This window comes from Nyctereutes procyonoides, unplaced genomic scaffold (genome assembly GCF_905146905.1).
Source record: "Nyctereutes procyonoides isolate TBG_1078 unplaced genomic scaffold, NYPRO_anot_genome, whole genome shotgun sequence".
Taxonomy (NCBI): Eukaryota; Metazoa; Chordata; class Mammalia; order Carnivora; family Canidae; genus Nyctereutes; species Nyctereutes procyonoides.
Genome location: NW_026575136.1, coordinates 17830078 through 17856066, shown reverse-complemented (window position 1 = coordinate 17856066; position 25989 = coordinate 17830078). Strand labels below are relative to the sequence as shown.

The 25989-nt window shown below is 35.3% G+C and overlaps 1 protein-coding gene across 1 annotated transcript in view; it reads right to left on the bottom strand.

Annotated features, from left to right (window-relative positions):
• Nucleotides 1–25989, bottom strand: part of LOC129495456 (netrin receptor DCC-like) — a 735527-nt gene that overhangs the window by 561793 nt on the left and 147745 nt on the right. The window contains exons 4-6 of the mRNA XM_055302992.1: nucleotides 21202–21486; nucleotides 2433–2583; nucleotides 1087–1223 (exon numbers count right to left, since the gene is read on the bottom strand). Coding sequence (XP_055158967.1) covers nucleotides 1087–1223; nucleotides 2433–2583; nucleotides 21202–21486 — 573 coding nt within the window. The remainder of the gene's footprint in view (nucleotides 1–1086; nucleotides 1224–2432; nucleotides 2584–21201; nucleotides 21487–25989) is intronic.

Sequence of the window (25989 nt, the reverse complement as noted above, 5' to 3'; positions counted from 1 at the left end):
CCATTGTCTCATCCATTACATATATTATTGCCCTATCTGAATATTAAAGCATTTTCTGAATAAACTTTAAAGCCAACAAGTAAAATGGATAGCATAGTAATATTATGGTAGAGGTTAGCAGATATAATCAGCACACCATACCTCTTCATTTCTGTAGAATAACTTTTAAAGAGACTATGATTTTTCCTGTACTCTTTACAAGGTAAAAAAAAAAAATATAAATATATATATATATATATATATATATATATATATATATATATATATTCCAGAAGGAAAAATCCTAAGACCGGGAAACATTTTTTGTTGTAGTTGCTGTTATAGGAAAAAGCAATTCAAATGGTAAAGCACCTTCTCCAAATTACATGATTCAAATGAAACTGACTGAAAAAAAAATATCTGGAGTAAAAGATAAATGATGTGTTTGAGTACTTCCCACATACAACAATTATGAACTTGCAATGATACACAGTGACCCTGCCTTTCTGAATAATATGTACCATCCAAGCCCCTTAAAATTTTAAAATTAGATTCTTTCTATGCAAGTTTTCCTTAGATGTATTTGATTATAATGGTTCACCTTCAACATGGCATATACAGTATTTCCATATTAAGAAAACAATCTCACCAAGACATTTGAACTTAGTGTCAGGAACCCTATCTGTCATCTCAAATGATACCTGACTTTTCCATTCAAGTGTATACCGTTTATGCAATTTCTCTCATTTATTCCTTATTTATTTTCCCCAGATAAAATATTTGGGAATCTCTCATTTGTTATTTAATTCATTGGCTGTTTAACACATTTGTTAAATAATAATTTTTCATAGGTTTCAGTTGTATCATTGGAATAATTAGCCTTAAGAGTGATGTGTCTGGATTTTAGTCAATGAGCAAGTATTCAAACACTGCATTTAACCCCTACGCAATGAATCAAAGAAGAGCAAGGACACGTATGGAATACTGGGAGTTTGCAACTTCATATTAATAAACCCAGGAAGCAATTCAGGGATAAGCATTTAGAGTGTCATGGTGATGTATTTTGGAAAAAGGACAGGGTAAATTAATCTCATGCCATTGACTTACCCAAGACCGTGAGCTCTGCAGAGGCACTAATATTCTCATTTTTATATGTAACAACACAGGTGTAAGTTCCACTATCATCATCCGTCACATTGGAGATAAGCAAGTTGCTTCCACCCAATAAGGAATACTTTTTGGACCTGTGAGGCACAGACATATAAAATTAGAGAGTAGATAAATGTACAAATACATATTTATATACCAGGCAAGGTACTTAGAGGTTCAAATAAACTCTATGGAAGATCAAATGGTAGCATTAGAATTAGAAACTATTTTATGAGGCCTTGATAACACAACATTTATTGATCAAAAATTCATTTGAGGTAAACCACTCCCACTGGAAGATTATGGGCAGTGATCAAAGAAATTAAATAGATTAAACTTGGAACCAAGCTTAATACTGAAAAGAAATTTACAGATAACCCGGTTGCAATTCTCTCATTTTGGATTTGAGGACCATGAGGTCCAGAGAAATGATTCCCCACAGTGAAAGTCAATGTCTTGCATCCTGACATCTGATCTAGTGGCCTTTGTACAAAGCCACATTTCATACTATACCGACAACGTCTGGTTGCATTCAGAGAACACGTTTTGGCATGCTAGTGCTGCAACCAGCTTTCTCATGTGCTTCAGTATTCTCAGAAGTACTGTGACACTACACCATAGAGTGTTCTTATATAAATACAGATGGGAAATGAAATTTAAAGATTTAAGTTATTGTCGGTGAACCTATCTCGTAATAGAAAATAAACGTGTTGAAAGGGAGACCTCCAAATCAATGAAATTAATTTTTAAGTGAAATCCATTTAATCAAAATGTTTCAGACTAAGTGTTCCATTCTATTAAGAGTTTACTTTCTAACTATGTCTTAAAACAAACGCCTAATAATTCAAAGCTAGCCATGCTCTCCTTTTGTCCTATCTCAAATATTTGTTACATCTGGAATGTGAAAGATATAATTGGGACTGAAAAAAAATTGCACAGACTCTATAATGACAAGGAATATATTTCAATTCAGAAAATTTTAATTTCTTAATAAATATTTCACTGTCTATACCACTTCCTTAGGATGAGATCCTCCAGTGTATTTTTGATGAATATTTTTTGGACAGGGCTTTTTCAACAGCAACACTGGCTTTCTCAATTTCTTTTCCGAATTGGTCTCATAGATTTTGAGTCTGTTTCCCATCTCTTAATCCCATTGGGTAAATGTCTTTCATATATTGCATAATGTCAAAGAATGTAGGGGGAAATCAATTATCATAAAAAAACTCTAGTATTACTAGATACCCATATCAAATTAGAGAAAGAGTGACATATACTTCACAAAAGTCTTCAATCTGTGATACCTGAGTTGGATGACTTCCTCTCCCCGTAACCAGGTAAAACTCGGGGGAGGATAGCCAGAAACGCAACACTCCAGGATGGCATCTTTTCCTTCAATGGCTACTACATTGGATGGTCTTTGCAGAAAATATAGCTGCCTATGCAGTCCTGGGTCTGTAAAGAGAAAACACAGAATCACATCTTTTATGAAAATATAAATGGTGTAGGTTGAACCATTTTTTTTTCTACACTCTGATAGAGAAGAGGTAAAGAAAGAAAATGGAAAGTTACCAGTGAAACTTATAAACTAGATTCTTAAAAGGTTTCTCCACCCCAAGTTTCTAGGATTATGATAGAATATTCTTAACTGTTGTTGACATCATGATACAAAGCAATAGATGGAAGCTTGGGATGATAAGTGATTCATTTTGGCTGCAGGACTTGTTGACTTCTCATTAAAGAACAAGAAAATATTATCAGTAATTTTTCTAAACATTATCACCAGTAACTTTTTAACATTTTTAATTTGTCTTCCACTACTACCTATTTCACTTCCTTCTGCTTTGTCTATTGCTTCTGTGGCTGTTAGAATTGTGTTAAAAAACATATAAGTTTTGAGAAGTTAGGCTGTAGAAGGTACTGAAAAAAAATATCTGTTGTCTTCAAAATTGAACTTACATTAAATTTTGTTTTGTATAACAGTAAGTTTGGCTGTTTCTAAGGCTTCTCTTTATTTTTAATTTCTATTTTTTAAGATTATTTATTTATTTATTCATGAGAGACAGAGAAAGAGAGAGAGACATAGGCAGAAGGAGAGGCAGGCTCCCCTCTGGGATCCCGATGTGGGACTCGATCCCGGGTCTCCAGGATCACGCCCTGAGTCAAAGGCAGACCCTCAACCTCTGAGCCACCCAGGCATTCCCTATTTCTAATTTCTAACAACATTCCAAAGAGTTTGTCCCTAGAGTTGAGACTCTGTGTAAATGAAGAGTTCTTGTATCCTCCTACCTCACCCAATGCATTTTCTAGTTCTGTATAACCAACATTATTCATTTTACTTATTTGTTTATTATTTGTTTACTTATTTATTTACTACAGAGAGAAAGAGAGAGTGAGTGAACAGACCAGGGTGGGGGGCTGGGAGGAGGAGGAGGAAGAGAAAATCCCAAGCAGGCTCCAAGCTCAGTCCAGAGCTCAATGCAGGGCTCCATCTCATGACTCTGAGATCATGACCTGAGCCAAAATCAAGAGTTGGACACTTACCCAACTGAGCCATCCAGGCCCCAACATTATTCATTTTTACTATCAGGCTAATAAAACGGTGTCTTTCAACCTAAAGACTCATTAGAGGGATCCCTGGGTGGCGCAGCGGTTGGCGCCTGCCTTTGGCCCAGGGCGCGATCCTGGAGACCTGGGATCGAATCCCACGTCGGGCTCCCGGTGCATGGAGCCTACTTCTCCCTCTGCCTATGTCTCTGCCTCTCTCTCTGTGTGTGTGTGTGACTATCATAAATAAAAATAAAAATTAAAAAAAAAATAAAGACTCATTAGAACTCATTTGTTCCAAAGTTGCTAAAACATTATTAGGTGGAATAGCAAAAAATTTTACAAAATCCTGGTTCAACACAGCCAAGAGAAAACTCTGTGTGAATTAAGAGCTTCTCTTCCACCTTCCACATGTATTCAGCTCTGAAAGCTGGGACACCTCCACAGTAATCTATGGTTAAGTGAGCTTGGAAGAAGTTCTCCCAGCCATGGTGATATCTTCTGACCTGCCTGTTGACTAAACTTCCATCATTCAAAGTTCATTTAAGGTAAAATGTGATAGTTCCACATCCTTATTAAAATCCAGATCCCTCTATGGAGGTTTAATTTAAGCTATTTTCAACTTAATGCATTAAATGGAATTAACATGTAATCTGGCATTTTTTAAACTCAAAGGACCACCTTAAAGTAAAGAAAATGAGGCCATGAAATCTTAAAAATTAGGATTGGTGTGGATGGTGAATTGTCAAGAGAGATTAGATCCAACTGTATCATAGCATGAGCCATAGAGGAGCAGAGAGGAGGTGAGGTAGGAGGAGATCTGGGAAACATTTTAACACTGTCTTTAGTCCTCCTTGGCCTGACCCAACTCCACACAGCTTGAGCACAAGTTAATAAAATAATACCAAAATAAAAATAAAAATAAAATAAAATAAAATAAAATAAAATAAAATAAAATAAAATAAATAAAAGAATACCAATTCTCCAGTTAATGGTTGGAGTGGTAATTGTCCTTTAAGTACTCTGTGTGCAGAAAGACAAATTCACACTTTCTCAGTCTTTTCACATCTGTTTCTGGTTGTTACAGTAACAAAAATAAACACTGTTCACAATGAAAATATTGAAAGAGTTTTTGAAATGTGTTAATCCTTATTAAACCAATATTGTAGAAAAAAATGTCTCAAAACTTTTAAAAAACTGCTGATGGTGTGTGTCATTTCCTTTTGTGAAAGCGGCTTTTCAAATCAAATGAGAAGATTTTGAAGGATCATGCTGCTTAACAATAAATTTCCTGAAATGGACAGTTCCCAAAATGTACATTTATAAATAGCTATCTTCACAATGGAGTCTTATATATTTAAATGCTTTACTTCCCCCACATGTTCCTCATCAGAAATGTTTCAACTGCATATATTATATAATACTATATACTATACTATTTTACACACACACACACACACACAGAGACACACACTATATTATAATAACTTCCACAGTATCAAGATCTACAAATTTTACCTTATGACCTAAAGAAGATTCACCTTTGGCCTCTGTGCAATACCACTTATTTATCCTTAAAAGAGCCAATAATTCAACTCAACTATATTTTCTTTTATCAGGAAACTAAACCACTTAACCCAATTTTTTTTTTAATTTACTAAAAATTGAATAGCAGGGATTTTCCATATACCAGTTCCTCATTCCCTTGACATTGTTTCTCCTATGACTAACAATTTACATGAGGGTGGTATGTTTGTTATAATTAATTAAGTGATACTGACACATTATTATAAATTAAAGTCAATAGTATACATTAGGATCACTCTTTGTGTTGTATAGTTGCATGGGTTTTAAAAAATACATAACATCATGTCTTCATCATTACAGTATCACATAGTTTGACCAAGCTTAAAATCCCCTAACGTTTCCTATTCATCACTCCCCCATCAAGCCTAACTCAAATCCTAGGAAATTAACGGTTTCTCTACTATTTCTATAGTTGTACCTTTTCCTAGAGTTGAATATACAGGATATTCCTATAGGCTATCTATAGTTGGAATTATGCAGTATATAGTCTTCTCACATTGATTTATTTAACTTAGTAATATGCATTTAGGGTCCTCTATGTCTTTGGGGGGGTTCAATTGTCCATTTGCTCTTCTTGCTGGATAGTATTCTGTTATATAGACACACTGCAGTTTGTTTATCCATTCTCCTATTGTGGGATACCTTGATTGCTTGGTAATTATGAACAAATCTGCTATAAACAAATGTCCGCGTGTAGATTTTTGTCTGGTCATAAATTTCCAACTCAATTGGGTAAATACCTTGAAAATTGATTGCTATATTGTATAAATAAAACTATGTTTACCTTTGTAAGAAACTCCCAAACTATCTTTCAAAGTGTCTCTGTAATTTTGTATTCCCACTAGCAATGGATGTCTTGTTGCTACTTATCCTCATAAGCATTTGGTATGACTTTTTTTGGATTTTAGCCATTTCAATAGGTATCTAGGGTTATAATTGCTCTCACTGCAATCCCATGATGAAATATAATGTTTAGCATATTTCATAGTCTTGGTTTCCACCATTTAGGTCTTTTTTAATAGGATGTCTATTCAGATATTTGCTTATTTTTCAATTGATTTGTTTATTTTCTTATCATTGAGTTTCCAATGCTTGTATATTTTCAATACAAGTTCTTTATCAGATATGTGTTTTGCAAATACTTTTTGTCTGTGGCTCATTTCTACTTTCTTTTAACATTGTCTTTGCAGAGCAGAAATTAATAATGTCACAATTTACCAATTTTTCCTTTCACGAAGGAAAAATTGTTTGTGGTCTAAAAATTCATTGTCAAACCTAGTATCATCTAGATTTGCTCCTCTGTTATCTTCCAGAAGTTTTTATAGTTTTATGTTGGGATCCCTGGGTGGCGCGGCAGTTTGGCGCCTGCCCTCCAGGGCGCGATCCTGGAGACCCGGGATCGAATCCCACGTCGGGCTCCCGGTGCATGGAGCCTGCTTCTCCCTCTGCCTGTGTCTCTGCCTCTCTCTCTCTCTCTCTCTGTGTGTGACTATCATAAATAAATAAAAATAAAAAAAATAAAAAAAATTATAGTTTTATGTTTTACATTTAGGTCTGTGATCCATTTTGAGTTTTTTTTTTTTTTTTTTTTTTTTTTTTTACTAAAAGGTATAAGGTCTGCTTCTCAAGGTGTTTGGTTGTTTGTTTAATTTTCTTTCACTTTGGTTTTTGGTATATGAAATATCCAATTGTTCCAGCACTATTTGTTGAAAAAGATTATCTTTTCTCCACTGGCTTGTTTTTATTCCTTTGTGGCAGATCACTTGACTTTGTTTGTGTGGGTCTATTTCAGGGTACCCTATTTTGTTCCATTGATCTGTTTGCCTATTATTTTGCCAATATCACCATCTTGACTACTGTAGCTTTATAATGAGTCCTGAGGTCAGCCAGTGTACATCTCCAACTTTCTTTTTCAGTATTGTTCTCACTATTTTAGGTTTCCTGCCATTCTATAAAAACTTTTAAATCAATTTATTAAGATACACAAAAGAACTTTAACTTACTGGGATTTTGTCTTTATTTTAAGATATCAGTAGTTCAGGCATCACTGGGCTCATATTGCCACAGAATAACCATCTGCTATTACTTTTCCAGACAGAGGATAGATATTCCAGATGACTTCAATCTGCCTGGCCCGTTTCAGTTATGTTTATTATCTTTGTAGCTTCATTGTAGGCATTAGTGTTTGTGACCCAATGAGAGGTATAAAAATGTCAGCTATTGACAGATAAATTTGGTTTTATTTCTCCAAAGATAATTCTCTATAAATATATACCCTAATAAATTCTAAGATTATGTGGATTCCCAAAGAAGCTCATAGAAATTGTCTTTAATAGTACATAGTTCATATGTTCTACAATGTTGTGATGGATTTAATATGATCACAAATTGTTTTGAGTTCCTCTAATCCAGAATGAAGGGTCTAGTTCCCTATGATTTAAATCTGGCCTGGCCCGGTGTTGTGCTTTGACCAACAGATTATGGTAAGTGTCATACTGCATGAGCTCCGGAGCCAAGGCCTCAAGAGACCTCAAGAGGTCTTACGGTTTCTGCCATGACTCTTTCTGACACTAAGCATCTCAGTCTAGCTACTTAAAGAAGCCACATGGAGGACAACTAAGCCCCCTTAAGCCAAAAACCAGCACTAATTAACAGACTTGTGATTAAGGCCCTCTTGAACCTTCCACTTCAGCAAAACACGCACAAGGAAGCCAAAGTGAAACCAGGAGAGGAACTGCTGAGGTACACTGCAGGATTAAAAGAGATAATAAATTATTTCAAGTCACTAATTTTGGAGTGTTTTGTTATGTAGCAATAGATATTTGCCTTATTTTTCTTGCCTAAAATGTGTGTGTGTGTGTGTGTGTGTGTGTGTTTAAGAGGAGTCTCAAGAAAGTAGATTTATGTTTTAAAATAGAGAAGATGGAGATATAATTGCCAAGGTTATTTTTGTGCGACAGAATCATGAGTGGGTTTTATTCACATCTTTGGATTTTTCTCTATTTTCAAAGGTTTTTTATAAGAATATATACCATTTTTAGAGTATAGTTATGTTAAATTCTAGTTTAAGGTGGATGACATTATACAAGGAACAAAATAAATTATAAAAGTTAATGATTAAAACACAGACATAGGGACACCTGGGTGTTTCACCATTGAGCATCTGCCTTTGGCTCAGGGCGTGACCCCAGGGTCCTGGGATCGAGTCCCCTATCGGGCTCCCCGCTTGGGGCCTGCTTCTCCCTCTGCCTGTGTCTCTGCTTCTCTGTCTGTGTTTCTCATGAATAAATAAATAAAATCTTAAAAATAAATAAATAAAACACAGACATATATTCAAGAGCAGATGAAAGTTTTCTCTCTAGGCTCTAAAATTGTATAGATGGAAAAGCCCTGGAAAGAGTAAACTCGAAATTTTAGGTCATGACTTTTGTTGACTAAATTGATTTTAATGGGTCTATGATGGAATTAGGAAATATTCATGAAAATCATTTTGTTGTTGTTGTATGGGCACTGACTATTCCAATCCAAATGAAATTGTTCAATTAATAAAACATGGCAAATGCTTCCAGTTAATTAATGAGTATGATTTCATCACAGGAAATGGCATGAGAACACCAGTTTTTAATACTCTTATTTCATAAACTGGGTGATGGGTATACAAATGGTCATTTCATTTTTATTTTTTAAACTGCATATATGGGGATCCCTGGGTGGCGCAGCGGTTTAGCGCCTGCCTTCGGCCCAGGGTGCGATCCTGGAGACCCGGGATTGAATCCCACATCAGGCTCCCGGTGCATGGAGCCTGCTTCTCCCTCTGCCTGTGTCTCTGCCTCTCTCTCTCTCTCTCTCTCTCTATCATAAATAAATAATAATAAAAAAATTAAAAAAAATAAACTGCATATATGTTCCATATGCTTTAATATATGTGCTATATGTTTTAAAATAAAAAATGAAAAGAAAATGCAAGGGTAGGCTTGAGAAAATATATTTGGCAATAGCTTTAAAATCACACCAGGAAAAATGGATTTTTTTTCTGTCAATTTTTTTATTAAAGACTAAAAAAAGGCAGCCCGGGTGGCTAGCAGATTAGTGCCACTTTTGGCCCAGGGCGTGATCCTGGAGACCCGGGATCGAGTCCCACATCGGGTCCCTGCATGGAGCCTGCTTCTCCCTCTGCCTGTGTCCTGTGTCTCTACACACACACCGCCCACCCCCGGCTTTCATGAATAAATAAATAAAATCTTTAAAAAAAAAAGACTAAAGAAAAGCAGATCTCTTTAATATGATGGTCATGGAAGTGAATGCAAAAAAATTATGCAATGACTTTTCTTAATTGTTTATTAGCAGTCTGATTTGCTTAGACTAAAACCTAGTTTAGCTTCTTCCTGTTTGGGAATGGGGAATATTGACATGATTCTCCATCTGACTTGATCTCATTGTCATCCTGGTGGTAAAAGAACTAATCCTCCTCAGAGAGCAAGAGGGTAGTAACTGGAGGGGAAAGAGTCATTACAGGCATACTGATCTCTGACACAGACAGATTGTTTTTTTCTTTTTTTTTTTTTTAAGATTTTATTTATTTATCCATGAGAGACACAGAGAGAGAGGCAGAGACACAGGAAGAGGGAGAAGCAGTCTCATGCAGGGAGCCCGATGTGGGACTCGATCCCAGGACCCTGGGTCAGGACCTGAGTTGAAGGCAGATGCTCAACTACTGAGCCACCCGGGTGCCTCTACAAAGATTGCATTTAAAGTGCAAAGACACCCTATGGCAATATCCTGCCTTTGTTTATGCTTTCCTTTCTTCCTACCTGCCTGCCTGCCTGCCTTCCTTCTTTCCTTCCTCCCTTTCTAACTTTTTAAATGGAAAATTTGGCCTATTTAGCTTGTTCTTTTATCTGAGTTGGAGAGGACTGACCTACAATCATTTGGAGAATGAATAATGGTGTAGACAGTGAATCTCACAGCTGTTTGGTTTCAGGAACCACTGTACTCTTAAAAATTATTGAGGACCCCAAAGAACTTTTGTTTATATAGGTTACAGCTATAAATATTTACCATATTAAAAGTCAAAATTGAAAGACTTTTTAAGATATCTATTGATTATTTATTCACAAGTTACCATAATATATATATTTTTAAAACTATATTTTCAAAACAAAAATATTAGTAAGAAGAGGGGTAGTACTTCACTTCTTTGCACATTTTTTTAAAGATTTTATTTTTAAGCAATCTCTATACCCAGCATGGGGCTCAAATTCACAACCCCAAGATCAAGAGTTGTATGTTCTACAGACTGAGCCAGGTAGGCACCTTGAGTTTTGTGAAAAACTTTTTAAAGATTTTTTATTTATTTATTCATGAGAGACACAGAGAGACAGGCAGAGACACAGCAGAGGGAGAAGCAGGTTCCCTGCAGGGATCCCGATGCGGGACTGGATCCCAGGACCCTGGATCACGCCCTGAGCCTGAGGCAGATGCTCAACCACTGAGCCATCCAGTTTTATAAAATTTTTAACAAATGATTTAATAGAGAATAACTAGATTGTTGTGTTACTTTCTGTATTAACTTTGTTCTGATATGTTAATTTGGTTGAATTGTGTGAAAATAATGTGATGTTAGATATGTAGCTGGAAAAGGAAGGTGTATTTTAATAGCCTTTTCAAATAATTGTAGACTTTATCTTTTAACACCATGCCAATAAGTAGTTTCTTAAAAGTTAGTTGTAATGTAGAATCTGACCTCATATTGATGAAATTTCACACTGTGATATAAAAATCTGTTGGTCTTATCTTGCATTTTGAATAGATCTGTTACCCATGTGTGATGCTGTCACAACAATCTGTGGTCATTTGGGATGGCACGGAGAATTAGACAGATATTCCCAACGTTGACACATGTCATTATACAGTTATCAAAAAATCCCATTTGTTAGTATCAGCATCAATCCCATCAGAAAGGCCTTTTAATGTTGTGATGCTGTCAAGTTCCTAGTGGCAGTTACAAGTTTTCCAAATTTCTAATTTTAACTTAAAAGCTTGAATTTCATCCTTGGCAGCAGATACTATTTTCCTTAAACTGACTGGCTCACTTTGTTCATTTTTGAGAAACGTCTAACTAGTAGTACCCAAGTCTGAATAGCTACAGTTTTTCTGTTGATTGCCCTTTCAAGTAAAAATGGTATTCCATATAAAAAAGTAGCTAATTCAGCTTGAAACTCAAATGATCACAATAATTTAAAAAATAATGTATTTAGACATCTTTCCTGTTTTCTCTTTTGATATTCAGAATATTAAAAAAATTATGAACTTAAGGATTAAGAATTAATAAAGTTAATAATTTTCATTGTTTCATGAAAGATATTCTTAGTCAACATGGTGAAATAATACCAAAAATATTGTATTATCATTAAAATAGGCTGGACTCTGCAGATCACATAAAAGCATCTTGAGAAACACTGAGTCCCTAGACCATACTTTGAGAAGTGATGTAGACAGTTTCAACAAATTAGCCTATATTCTGAGACATTCAAGAAGCCTATTTGCTTTCAAATGGGAATAGTTCTGCATCCTTGAAGTAGAAATTGATAAAGTAGGAGAGGTCTGGGGGGCTTAGTCGATTAAGTGTCTGACTCTTGGTCTCAGCTCAGGTCTTGATCTCAGGGTCATGAGTTCAAGCCCTGCTTTGACTCCATGCTGGGCACAGAGCCTACTTAAAAAAAAAGGGGGGGGGTAAATGTCATTCTTCCTCTTTATTCTTCTTATTGCTATTTTATTATTATTATTATTATTACTATTACTACTACTACTACTACTACTACTACTACTACTACTACTACTTTCATTTGTGAAGGGATGAAAAACTTCAGTATTCCCAGTCACTGTCTTTCAGTAAGAGATTATTAAAAGTCAAGAAGCATCTTGGATCATATAACCTGACACATTTACCTACACTTCACATGTTTAGAAATAAGAACTCAACTGTCTTCAGAGCCCACTAGCCAGAGTCATAGAAAAGGCATGCTGGTGAAAGTAGAGAGAGTACTTTCCATTTTAGGGCATTTCAATAAAAATATTTCTATTAGATGTTACAGTGGCCAAATTACCTGAGTCTGTGAGGCGAGTTGGAAGCTAAAATTGACTTTGCATTCCTAGATTTCCCCAAATATGTCAAGGCCACATGATTTTGTCTTACCTCATTATAGGTAATCAGACTCATTACATATATTATCCAACATTGGATGGGTACATATTTTTTTAAAGATTTTATTTATTTATTTGAGAGAGAGAGAGAGAGAGAGAGAGAGAGAGAGAGGCAGAGACAGGCAGAGGGAGAAGCAGGCTCCACACAGGGACCCCAATGTGGGACTCGATCCCGGGTCTCCAGGATCATGCCCTGGGCTGAAGGCAGGCGCTAAACCACTGAGCCACCTGGGCTTCCCTGGATGGGTACATTTTAGAGTGGAAAGTAACTCTCTTTATCATTATTTTAGGGCATTAGATGTGCCTGAACTAATCCCATGCATAGCAGAATGCATGCTCACCCTGTGATGACAATGACTTTCTTTTCATGGGGCCATTTTCCTGGGTAACACTTAACTTACATGGCTAAATCTAAAGAATAACTGAGGCAGGCAGAAATTTAATTATGAACTGTTGGCATCTGTGTCAGCAAGAAAAAAAAATACCAGTTTTCACAGCTTAATAACTATATTCCTCAAAATAACCAATACTTGCTTTTAATTTTTATGCTTTCTGAATGCAATTTTTTTTTCTGGTTGTATACTCTGGTTTTCTTTATTAAATGCCTGCCTCAATGGAATATCAAACACTTTTTTTTCCAATTGGAAATGAAAGGACACTGCAGGCTACAGTGGGATATTCTCTTTGATTTCTTCCCAGGCATAAGAGTTACAAATTAATTTAACTTCACAGAGTGAGTTCCCTGTCTGCATCTTCAATTTCAAGCTAACCAACTGTTCACCTGCTGGCTCCTTAGCCATCTTCCATCTAGTTCTGTTTCAGGAAATTCAGCAGGTACCTTGTTGTCTTCAAACACAAGCAGGTATAATAATATGTGCTCTGAGTGAAAAATTCCATCAAACTCCTTCTAACTCTGTGTTTAGAGTGTCTTTTATTAAAAACCAGCCTAATCCAGACTGATCATAGGAGTCAAAATTTATTTAATAATAATAATAAAAAAAACCCTCCATCTGGCTAAAAGCCAAGAAGCTTTGAACAGAGAAGAGAACCATTTCTCAGGAGCTAGTAGTCATCACTCCATGATTCTATTACTTCCCTTCCTCATTTACACCAATTCAGTACTAAAAATGACATTCCCTCTCTGTAAATATTCCTACATCTGTTCATATTTCCTCTTTCTTTCTCCATGTACACACACATACTGCTATTTGTAGATAGAGTTTGGAAGAAGAAAGCAGAGTGTCTATTCTTATCATTGGCATATGGCTATAGCCCTTCTGTCTCACAGGCAAATTTTGAGTCTATCAGTTTCATTTTGTAGCAGGGTTGAAGGAAGTGGTTTTTCATTTATAGAATGATTTTTTTTTTTTTGGTAATGTCACAGCTGACAGTAGCGTCTCAGAAAACAAATGCTGTCATTATGATATGTCAAAGTTAGTTTAGAGAACCCAGAAATCTTCATAATTTATATAAATGCATACAGTAGCATTTAAATTTTTCTAGCAAATTATTTATTCTACCTGTTGTTTTTGTTAAAGAACGAAAAAAAAAGGACTTGGGTTATTTTCTATTGGGCGAATGTTGAAAAAATAAAGGTAACGCCCATAGCTCATGACTAAATATGTCTTTTTTATGCTCTAGGAATAAACTGATACCAAGCAGGACCAGAGAAGGAAGCTGTACCAGTCCCTTCATTGATTTTTGTGACTTTTGCACTCATAGGTTATAGGCTTGGCTTCTACACACACTCAGAGAAAGCCTCTTGTTTGTGAGTCGGGGCAGATTGCCAGACCCTTTAGATGCCTGCCCTGGGGCTGCTAAGTGTCATATTCCTAGTAAATGCAGAGCTGACCATATATCAGCCCTAAAAGACTCCTGGGAAAAGAAAGACTCGTTTTCAAGGAGTCTTCATTCCTTCTTATAGAGGACAATCCCAAGTAGACTGTTTTTGCTTTTGACCTTATATGAAATAGCAACAAATCAGGGGATGGGAGTTAAGAGATCACATAAACAATATCTAATATCACTCAAGGTCAAGAATGAAAATAGAAAAACTGGTGGAACTGGTGAGAGAGTGATCACTAGTGATATTAGAATGATAGGCATGGCAAGAAGAATGTAATAGATAAAAGTATTTCAAATACTTTTAACTTGGAATTCTGTACTAGATAGATGTCTCCAAAAAAGCACTGAAAGATGAAGATTTTTTTTTAACAAATTCAAGAATCAAAGGGATATTGTCTATGTATCCACTGCAAGTCAGCTTAGGCTTACTAATATATAAACTTTATTACACTTGAATGGGATTTCATCAACCCCATATGAAACACTGATTATCTCTACTATCTCACATTAGTTAAAAGACCTGACTTACAATAAGTAATTCTAATATAGCATGACTGTTCATTTGTTTCCATCCTCTGCCCACCCCTGATTCTCAAAGAGGGCAAACTAAAGCTATCATGGTAGAGAGCTAGGGGGTGTGGAGTGCATCATGGTATGGAAATTGGTCATTTCACTACATCAGTTGTATATAATAAAAGGCATCCTATTTCCTTTTGGTGTGCTTTTTATGAAAATATAAACCAGCTTAAAACCATTATTTTCTAAATTAATTTAAAAGAGGATAATCTCATAGGTTATGAAATTGATTTTTGACAATGATTGTGCCTTAGTATGGCTTATAGTTTTGTGGGTTTTGTAGATTTATTTATTTATTTTGCAGAGAGAGAGAGAGTAAGTGGCGGGAGAGGCAGAGGGAGAAGGAGAGAAATCCTCAAGTAGACTCTGCATTGAGTATGGAGCTTGATCCCAGGATTCCAAGATCATGACCTGGGCTGAAATCAAGAGTCAGCCGTTCAGCTGACTAAGGCACCCAGGTACCACTCAATTTATTTATTTTTTTGTTTGTTTGTTTGTTTGAGAGAGAGAGAGAGAGATAATATGGGGAGTGTGGGGAGGAGGGACAGAGAGAGAGAGAGAGAGAGAGAGAGAGTCAGAAAAAGAATTTTAAGCAGTCTCTACCCCCAGCACAGAGCCCACTGGGGGCTCTATCTCATGACCCTGAGATCATGACCTGAGACAAAAAATCAAGAGTCAGACACTCAACCAACTGAACCACCCAGGTGCCCCTAGTTTTTAATAATTACAGTTTGTCTAGCAAACTTAAGCTCTTAAACACTGTGACTATGAAGGCAGAGTTGGAGATGAATGTGGAAAGACATAATAAATCAGGGCCTTGGTAGTGAGAAAATTTGGAAAGGCTGTTCTAGGCCAACCTCTTCTCTTTAACAGATAAAGAAACTACGGATTTTAGAAGATTCAGTAAATTGCTGTAATTGCTAATAAAGATCAAACGCCAGAAGTTTTATTTATCTTCTAACTCTGCTTTCTAAGCTAGTGCCTCTTGCAATATTTTATATAGCAAACAAAATAATATTGTTGGAAAGGTTAGGGTGAAAATCATGTAGCAATGCATTGCTAGAAAAAAAAAATAGTTGAGTATACTCTGCCTTTTAATAGACGTGGAAATCAAATGCAGAAACATAATGCTGTGGATAAATGGCATAAAATACAAGTAACTATCATTGAACAAATGAATACTTAGATATCCAGATTCCAAATTAGTTAATTTAGTCTCAGATAAATAGTCTTGACATGAGAATCAAATTCTTTAAGACTGGAATTTCTAAAATACTAAAGTAATTACAACAGTTGCTAAGGACTTAGCAATTCTAGACATTGAATTTGCTTCTTAAGTTAAAACTTCACAACCACCCTAAGAAATATGTGACATTATTCTCTACATTTTGTAAAATAAATAAAGATTTAGATTAAGTAAATTGCCCTAAATTGTACCACTCGTAAGTGGTAGGACTGAGATTTGTACTTAGTCTAGTGTCATATTCTGTGCTTTTAGCCACTTATTATAATAATAGTTCAATTGATCAATATTAACTCAATATGAAACGGACTGTGGTAGTCCACATGCTGACTCCTTCATGCAATCTGAATTAAATCTGATATAATACTTAGGAAATGTGGACTTCACATTGTTCAAATATAATATATTCTTATATTTCATTCTTTTCTATGTACATGTAAGAGAGAAGAAGAAATCATTTTATCCAACTTAGATCCATGAAGGTTAATAGCATTCTATTTATAGCAGGATGTAAGAACTAGTTTTATTTAAAACTAGCCTTAAAAAAGGCAAACTATGAGAAAATCCTTTCATGCAGTGAAAACATTAAGTATGATACAAAAATATCAGTAATACATTAATCCAATTTGCTCTTCACTTTCTTATTTCTGTTTTTCTTTGTGTATGTTTATATCATGAGATATATTACACAAAAACCTTCAAGGATTCCCAACCATCAATAAAGGGAATAGAATCAAGTCTATGTTCCTAGGCATAAGACTCAAGGTTCTCCAAAAAAATAGGTTCAGCTTCTCATTCCAGATTTATATCTGCTATCATCCTATAAATGGTTATTCCAGAATATCTAGCAAAGGAATCATCTCTACAGAGGCTGCACATTTTCCACCTAGAACTGACTTATTCTTTGTGCTGATTTGGAACTAGATATGTTTACCTGAATTTACCATTCCCTACCTTATGTTAATCATACGGCTACATGAATTAACTGTCTGGCTCAATGGTAAATTTAAAAACAGAGAAAGTGTCTCCTTTGCTTTTTTTGACAAACTATTATTCTGCAGAAATTATAAGAGAAATGGTAGCAAAATATAATTAACTTTGTAATATAAGCAGTAGTCACATTAAAACATTTCATGTACCCATCAATAATAAATTCTTTGTGTTGAACACAATTCTGAAACTGTTTTAAAACTGAAAAAAATAGTTTTCCTTTAAATAATATGAATTTTGAAATGTTTCTGTTAAAATACATTTCAATAAAAATAAATATAATATAGAAAAATCATTCAAAATATACCTTAGTCTAATTGATTCCATTAAAAGCCAGTGCTTCTAATTGTACAGATATTTAGAGTTCAGGTCTACCCAGGACCCAGAGTCATTTAATTGCAGTTAAAAGAATGAACAATAGATTCAATTACCAATTGATCAATTCAATTAGGCCATTAAGAAAACTGAAATAAGAGTTTCAGTGTATGGGCCAGTTATTTTAGTCAACCTTAGTGCCCAAAGCAGATTTATAATTCAGCAATTCAATCTACTGCTTGGCACTCAGATGTTATGAGAACTGAATAAAGTGAATTTGACAATCCCGGTGGCCCCTCAATACCTCGTTCCTCATCACATGCAACAAAATACCTTAAACCATCTGAATCTTACTTAGTGATGTATTATCAATATTAAAAAAACAAAAACAAAAACAAAAACCTTTACAACAATTTAATATCAACTTACTCTGTTAAAAATGTACAATTCCTCATAAACAATAATTCAATTTCTGTCTTAAAACAATCAATTACTGATTTCCCTACCTTTGAATGAAATAAATAATTATTCATTTAATCTAGAAAATAGAAAATGTTATGGGGAAATCTCATTTAAAAATCTGCAATTTATTTTGAACACAATAGCACCACTATTCCATACCCAGTCTCCGGTTAAATACCACCACCTAGCCTTTACTGAACCTGGACCCCATCCTCTCCCTCATACGCCTTATGTGATATGCTTCGGAGACCTATCCTTAATTAAGATCTCCTCCCTCGTCTTCATTTCTGTACCCTGTCTGATGCTCCTTTAGTAGCCACTATGGGTTAATTCCCTCCAGGTTAATGCTGCACATCCTATCTTATCTGCCTCCCTTCAGTTTATCTCCCATACTTCCAGTTTGTCTGCTCCTACCCTCCCCGTGCCCTATGACCCAGTTAAAAAGACTTAGTTCAGGTCCCCTGAAAAGCTATTATGTCTCCTTTCTCTATGCTGTGCTGGTGCTGCTCTTTTGTCCTGGTGTACACTTCCTTGCTTTTCAAAATTGGCACCTGGTGTTTCTCTTTATGTGAGGGAATGCCACTCTGTTTCTTCCTTCACAGCACAGTCTACTTGCTTTGCCTGTTTTCCCCACTACGCTATTGCTGTTTTAGGGCACAGTCTCCTGAGCTTGTATTCCTAGCAACCAGCACGATGGCACGCATATAAAATTCAGCCAAATTTTGTTGAATAAGGTATTTATTTACTTAATAAACAGACTGACATTGCTTGTTGAAAAGCAATATCTCAAAAGCACTATTTGATTCTTAAAATCTGAATTTAATGGATCTCAGTTACTTGGTGGCATTCAAGCATGAGCACTTAATATATAAAAGGGGCAACTTTTATTTTACATAAACCTGAATAGAATATCAGATTATATATTAATTAGTACTAGATGACTCTCTACACACATTAACATTTATGTTTCATGTGTTTCACAAAAACAGATAACATCATCAGTCAAGATGGTGCTTAAATGATCATGAAGGAGATATATCTTTTTAAAGAGTGGTGACCATTTAGGTACCACTTTGATGCTTATAAGAGATATTAATAATTTGATGATTTCCTATTTTAATTCACTCCATCCTACCTGATTAAATAAGCACAAGAATAGAGAGTGGGTCATCTATCTATGTAATTTATTACTTCCTTAGATTGATACTTACAGAAAACAGAAATTGATTCAGAAAGGATTAGCTAGATTTAAAAAATGAGAAAACCATAAGTGGCAATTAAAAGAAACTGAGATTGACCTCCATCCATCCAATCATTCATTCTTTCACTCAATTTTGTGCTCGTTGTGGATCTGTGTATTTGACCTCTAAATCAACTTGCAAACTCAAGGATAAACGGGACAAACATATGCTCCTTTAGCAGACCGTTATGTGGTCAATAGCATGTGAGACAGGTGTAACCAAGTATGGCAATAATGTGTGTGTGTGTGTGTGTGTGTGTGTATTAGCCTACCTTCAAACTTTTCTTAAATTTATATTTGAATTAACAGAACTTGGAGAAAATTTATCATTAACTATAATGACTTCAAAAAATTTCAGTTTCCATTCAGATAAAAAAAATATCCACACATCTCCAAAGTACCCCAACATATTTTTGACTTAGCCAAATTAACAATATGAAATTTGGCTTTAATAAATCTCCACAGATTACAATGCAAATGTATCTTACAAGGTGAATAAATAAATGTAAATGGTGATTTGATGCTTATGTCTCTGTGTCTTTCAAAACTTCCTATTTCACATTTAATATTTAATTAGTCCAACTTTATCCCTTAATACCTCTGGAAACAGACCTTTCAGTCATATTAAGATAGGCTAACATAGTCTTGCCAATTTTCCATGTGGCTTACCTAGGCTCCCCATCTGATTGACTTAGATGCATTATTAAGGACATATGAATATAAATATTTAAAAATTTTTGTGTATCTAATGGATGCCTAAATAAATGCATGTGTGTGTTGAGAATAAATGCCACATTTGCATCTGTCACTGCCTAGTGGATGGAAGGAAACGGTAGTGCTGATGGTTATTGACACATTTAAGTCAGAATCCCTGTGACTGATGGAAGAGAGAGTACACAAAAGAATTAGAAGAGGTTTCAGAGATGTCCTTATCAAAGTAGCTGGAAATTTTTAAATTGTCAGTGCACTTTTGAAGTGACTTAGAAATGTTACCCTCTACCTAGCTCAAGGACTTTGATAACTACACTCCACAAGCCAAGACAAAAGCCAACATCAATGCTTTGATAGTGAGCCTGCCACAACTACTCAAGTGTGTGCCTTCTTTGTGATGTTCAGAAGTGAGTCTTTGCAAACTCTACAAGTGTCACTAAGTGAGAAAGTAGAATTACAAAAATAGAAGATAGTAGCAGTTATTGGAAGAGAAGAGATGTTAGAAAATCTCCAGTCTAACTTGGGTTATTTAGGAGAGGCAAAGGATCCCAGAGTCTTAGATGTGCCAGTGGAGAGAAAAGAAGGTAAGACATAGAGAGAAACAATGTTCCTTACCATAGTAACAATAGTCACACTTTATTGTAATGACTTACAGGTCCATATTCACCCAGAACTCTAATAAGCCAGTCTCTGTGTCAGTTTTAATCATTACTACATCCCTACACTTAGCATAATGCTTCTCAGAAATGAGTATATCAATCGATGAGTAAATGAATGTCCAGTATTAACCTGGGGAAGGTTCTTCATCTTGCAGAGCCCACCTTCATCCTTGGAAAATGGGGATAATGGTCACTACCTCTTATAATGTTATCAGAGGAAAATAAAACAATACAATAATGATGCTTAGCAGTGATCTTTACACAAAGAAGCACTCATTGCATATTAATTGGATGAGCGAATGCATCCATAAATAAAGCCAACTATAAGGAAAATACGTGTTTCTCTGAAAACTTCCACTATGAGACTGGGAAGAATAAGAAAAGCTTTTGGCATAGCCTCATTGAATGGTTCATTTAGAAAAAAAGGAAAGAAAGAGAAAGAAAAAGAAAAAGAAAGAGAAAGAAAGAAAAGAAAGAAAGAAAGAAAGAAAGAGAAAGAAAGAAAGAAGAAAGAAAGAAAACGAAAGAAAGAAAGAAAGAAAGAAAGAAAGAGAGAAAGAAAGAAAGAAGAAAATGCATATAAAACAAAACCCCAGAACTTAAAGACAATTACAAAGCATTTGCAAAAGGGAAAGTCATGGTTCAAACTACTTCAAAGAACGTAATTCTGAAGCAAAGAAAGAGCACAGCCATACCTGACAAAATTCTGACTTCTGCTTCATTTCCCGCTCTTGAGCTGGCTGGATTCCGGGCTAAGCACCGATAGATTCCAATGTCCCCTGGTTGAAGTCTGCTGATCTGCAAGGCTCCAGAGGGCAAGACCACCACCCGGGAGTCTCCTGGGATGGGAGGTAGGTCTTGTTGGTTTTTCTGCCAATGTATGGTTGGCATGGGCTCCCCAATGACGTCACACTTGAGTAGGACTGTGTCCCCCATAAAGCCTGTGACAGAATCTGTCTGGGACAGAAACCTCAGTGGTCCTAGGGGAAAAACAAGAACGGAAGGATAATCTTTCAGATAAGGAATGATAATCACCAATGAAAATAATCACACCTGTATTCTTCATAGAAGATTGTATTTCATGTTTTGTCAAATTTTATCTCCTTTGCTCTTCCTGTCCTACCATGTTATGTGTCTGGCATTACAACAGTTACTGTAGCTTAAAAAAAAAAAAAAAGGATGAAGATATTGCCATTAATCCCTAGAAGCTTACTATTTTGTCATTCTTAGTTCATAAAGCTGCCTTGTAAAATAAACAGAGTACACAGGATCATCCCAATTTTACACACAAGGAAATAAATTGAGGTTCAGAGAAATGGAATTCCACACACACATTCACACAATGTTACAAAGACCTCGTTCTTCTTTTTTTATTTATTTTTTTTTATTTTTATTTTTCAACAGGCACTAAACCCAGTTGTGGAACTTGAATCCATGACCTTGAGATTAAGAGTCCTGTGCTCTACTGACTGAGCCAGCCAGGCACCCAAAGATCTAGTTCTTCTGAATCCTGGTCCTATGTGCTTCCAATTACAAGGCTTTGGACAAAGAACTATGAAGTTAAGGAGATTCACAAAAGACTGGTGATACGGCATTGCCTCCAGCCATTTCAAGAAAGATGAGTAGCGTTAACCACCAATTACAGTAACAGAGAACACTCTTATATGGGTGGACTGCTTAAGGTCAATGATTATCAGTATGTTCCATTTACGGTTGTGGAATACTGAGAAAATGAATTAGATTAGCTTATGTTTCTAACCTGGCTGGGCCATCTACTCTGCATGATTCCGTTGGCAACTTGTTTCATTTTTATGGGTGATAATATGGGATAAGAGCTAACTCAACCCACACAACCACTGTGATGTTCATATACAATTAACTCATGAAAAAGATGCATTCATATGGATGATTAAGCAAATGCAGGGAAAAGAAAAAAAATAACAAAAAGAAAATAATTTGGCCATTACTGAGCATGAGCATGATGAAAAAGAAGTCTCCTACATCATGATGTTGCACATGAGAAGGGTAGAAAATATTTTGATCCTCCCTCTTGAGCCCCCTTTTTGTGAACAGATGGATATTTATGACCCTAGAGCTTTAACCGAGAAAACATTTTTTTAATAATAACAAACAAACAAATTTGAATGAATTATCCCATCACTGATAGAACATTAGCAATTTTATTTTCTAGAGTTCATTTAATTAAATAATTTTAAATTCCTTGATTCATGTTTCATTCAATACAGTTATATTCCAATATTTTGATTTTCACTTGTATCTTATTGGAATTGTTTTCATTGCATGTGCATTTCATTATAAAACTTAATTCATTCATCATTTTGGGGTTCATCTCAAGGTTTTCTGATCATATTTTATGTTACTGTGATTTTTTTTATTGATTTGTTTTAACTAAGTCAAAATTTCCTAGGTCTGGGATCAAATTTTACCAATAAATCTTCCATGAATATGTAGTCAATAACAAATTCTACTTGTGCTCAGTTTTAACTACTATTAGTTTTATTTTGGGTCTATTAATTCTCACAAACCTAACTTTCATGACAATCTGATAAAAATTGTGTTGGAGTCCAAAGGGGAAAGGCAAGATGACTTAGTTTAAACATCATAATTTAATACGGGAGACAATCAGAAATGCTGTAGAAAAGTCTTCTTCCCTAGGTGATAGTGGAATTCCATATCTCTTTCAGATATTAGAATATTTGAGCCACCAGATAACTGAATCTATGAAATAGGAAATTATAGCAATATCATACATGGAATATGTAGATGCTGCCAAAGATGGTTTACTACTCATTATACCTTCGTTCACATTAACAGACCGGCAGATCTATAAATGCAGTATTAAGGTTGTTCTTTAGTACAAACGATTAATTCTAGACCATGCAGAACCATTAATTTATCAATCAAAATTTATCCCACATATAAGGTACTAAAATTATTCATCTGGATCCCCAGTTGAGGCTTTAGAATCTGGATCCATGGAATTGTTTGTCTCCACACAACAAATGTATCTGCAGGGAGTGCCAGCCACATGCATAATTCTATTCTTATTTATTATCCAGAATTAATAACTATCCTAGATTTACCACTGAGTAAAGAACCAAAGGAATCTGTTAACTTGTGTCCTGGCTCATTGTTCAAAGTCCAGGTTCTACACTCTTTGTAATGTAGTGTCTAGAGTCTATTCAAAAGAAGAACATTAATCTACACCTGATTGCTAAAGTATAGATTTAAAGCAAGTATTTAAACAAAGAATGGCTTGTACATACCGCACAAAGCAAAACTGCAATGAATAGTTGGCCAGATTGTGTGAGGGTTATATAGGACAATAGATTTTCAAACACTTTTTTTTTATTTAATAGTTTTTTTTCTTGGTCTCCACATCTCATACTTTATTTTGTAGCCAAGGAAATAAACATGCAAATTATGTTTTATAAAACAGGTAAGAATAAAATATTTTGCTTAAGTTGATAAAATATCTGGATACTTATATATATTTAGCTATACAGTCTTGTTTAGGTTATACACATTGGATACAGTTCTCAACACCTATTTTACATCTAAATGTATGTGATATTCCAAAAACTCACTAAGTTCTAGAGAATAAATAAATTGAATGAAATATTAAATGAAAGAGTATAATCACACCTTGGAGATATTGTAGGTTCAGTTCTAGAGCACTTCAATAAAGTGAATATTGTAATAAGGTAAGATAAATTAACTTTTTATTTTGCTGGTTCATATAAAAGTTATGTTTATATTGCATTATAATCTATTAAGTGTCCAAAAACATTATGCAACATATCTTAATTTGAAAGTATTTTCTTGCCCCAAAGTGCTAAGCATCATCTGGACTTTCAACAAGTTGAAATCTTTTTTTGCCAGTAGATGGTCTTGCCTTTCTGTTGATGGCTGCTGACTGATTGGTGGTGGTTGCTGAAGGCTTCGGTGGCTGCGGCAATTTCTTAAAATAAGACAATAATGAAGTTTGTTGCATTGACTGATTGTTCCTTTCATGAACAATTTCTCTGTAGCATGTGATAATATTTGACAGAATTTTACCCAGAGTAGAACTTCTTTCAAAACTGGAGTCAGAAACAAAACAAAACAAAACAAAACAAAACAAAACAACAAAAAAACTGGAGTCAGTCCTCTCAAACTCTGAAGCTGCTTTTCAACTAAGTTTATGTAATGTCCCAAATTTTTAATTTTCATTTCAATAATTTTCACAGCATCTTCACCACGAGTAGATTCCATCTCAAAAAACCACTTTCTTTGCTCATTCATAAGAGGTGACTCCTCATCTATTCAATTTTTATCATCAAATTGCAAAAATCAGTCATATCTTCAGGTGCCACTTCTAATTCTAGTTCCTTTGTTATTTGTACCACATCTGTAGCTACTTTCTCCACTGAAATCTTGAACCCCTTCAACTCATCCATGAGGGTTGGAATCAACTTATCCCAAACTCCTACTAATGTTGGCATTTTGACCTCTTCCCATGAATCACATACGTGATTAGTGGCATCTAGAATGGTGAATCCCTTCCAGGTTTTTAGTAAACTGCCCTGTTGTGTCAGAGGAGTCACTATCTATGGCAACTATTGCCTTATAAAATGAATTTCTTAAATAAGACTTGAAAGTCAAAATTACTCGTTGGCCTATGGGCTGCAGAATAAATGTTGTGCTAGCAGGCATGAAAACAATAATCTTGCTGGGACTCTCCACCAGAGCTCTTGAGTGACCAGATGCATTGACAAAGAGCAGTAATATTTTGAAATGATTTTTTTCTCTGGGCAGTATGTCTCAACAGCAGGCTTAAAATATTCAGTAAACCATGTTGTAAACGCATGTGCTGTCTTCTAGGCTTTGTTGTTCCATTTACAGAGCATAGGCAGGTGGATTTAGCACAATTCTTAAGAGCCCCAGAATTTTCAGAATGGTAAATGAGCCTCGCCTTCAACTTAAATTCATTAGATACAATAGCCCCTAATAAGAGATTCAGGCTGTCCTTTGAAGCTTGGCCTTCCCCTCTCCAGGCATGAAAGTCCTAGATAACATCTTCTTCCAATAGAAGGATATCTTGTCTACATTGGAAATCTGTTATCTAGAGTAGCCACCTTCATTAATTATTTTAGCTAGACCTTCTGGATAACTTGCCGCAGCTTCTATATCACCATTTGCTGTTTCTTATTGAATTTTGATATTATGAAGTGGGATTCTTTCCTTAAGCTTCATTGAACAACCACGGCTAGCTCCAAACTTCTCTTCTGCAGCTTTTTCACCCCTCTCAGCCTTCATAGAATTGAAGAGATTTAGGATCCTGCTTTGTTTTTAGGCTTTGGCTTAAGAGAATGTTGTGGCTGCTGTGAGTTTCTATCCAGAGCACTAAACTTTCTCTGTATCAGCAGTAAGTCTGTTTCACTTTCTTATCATTTGTATATTCACAGAAACAGCACTTTTAA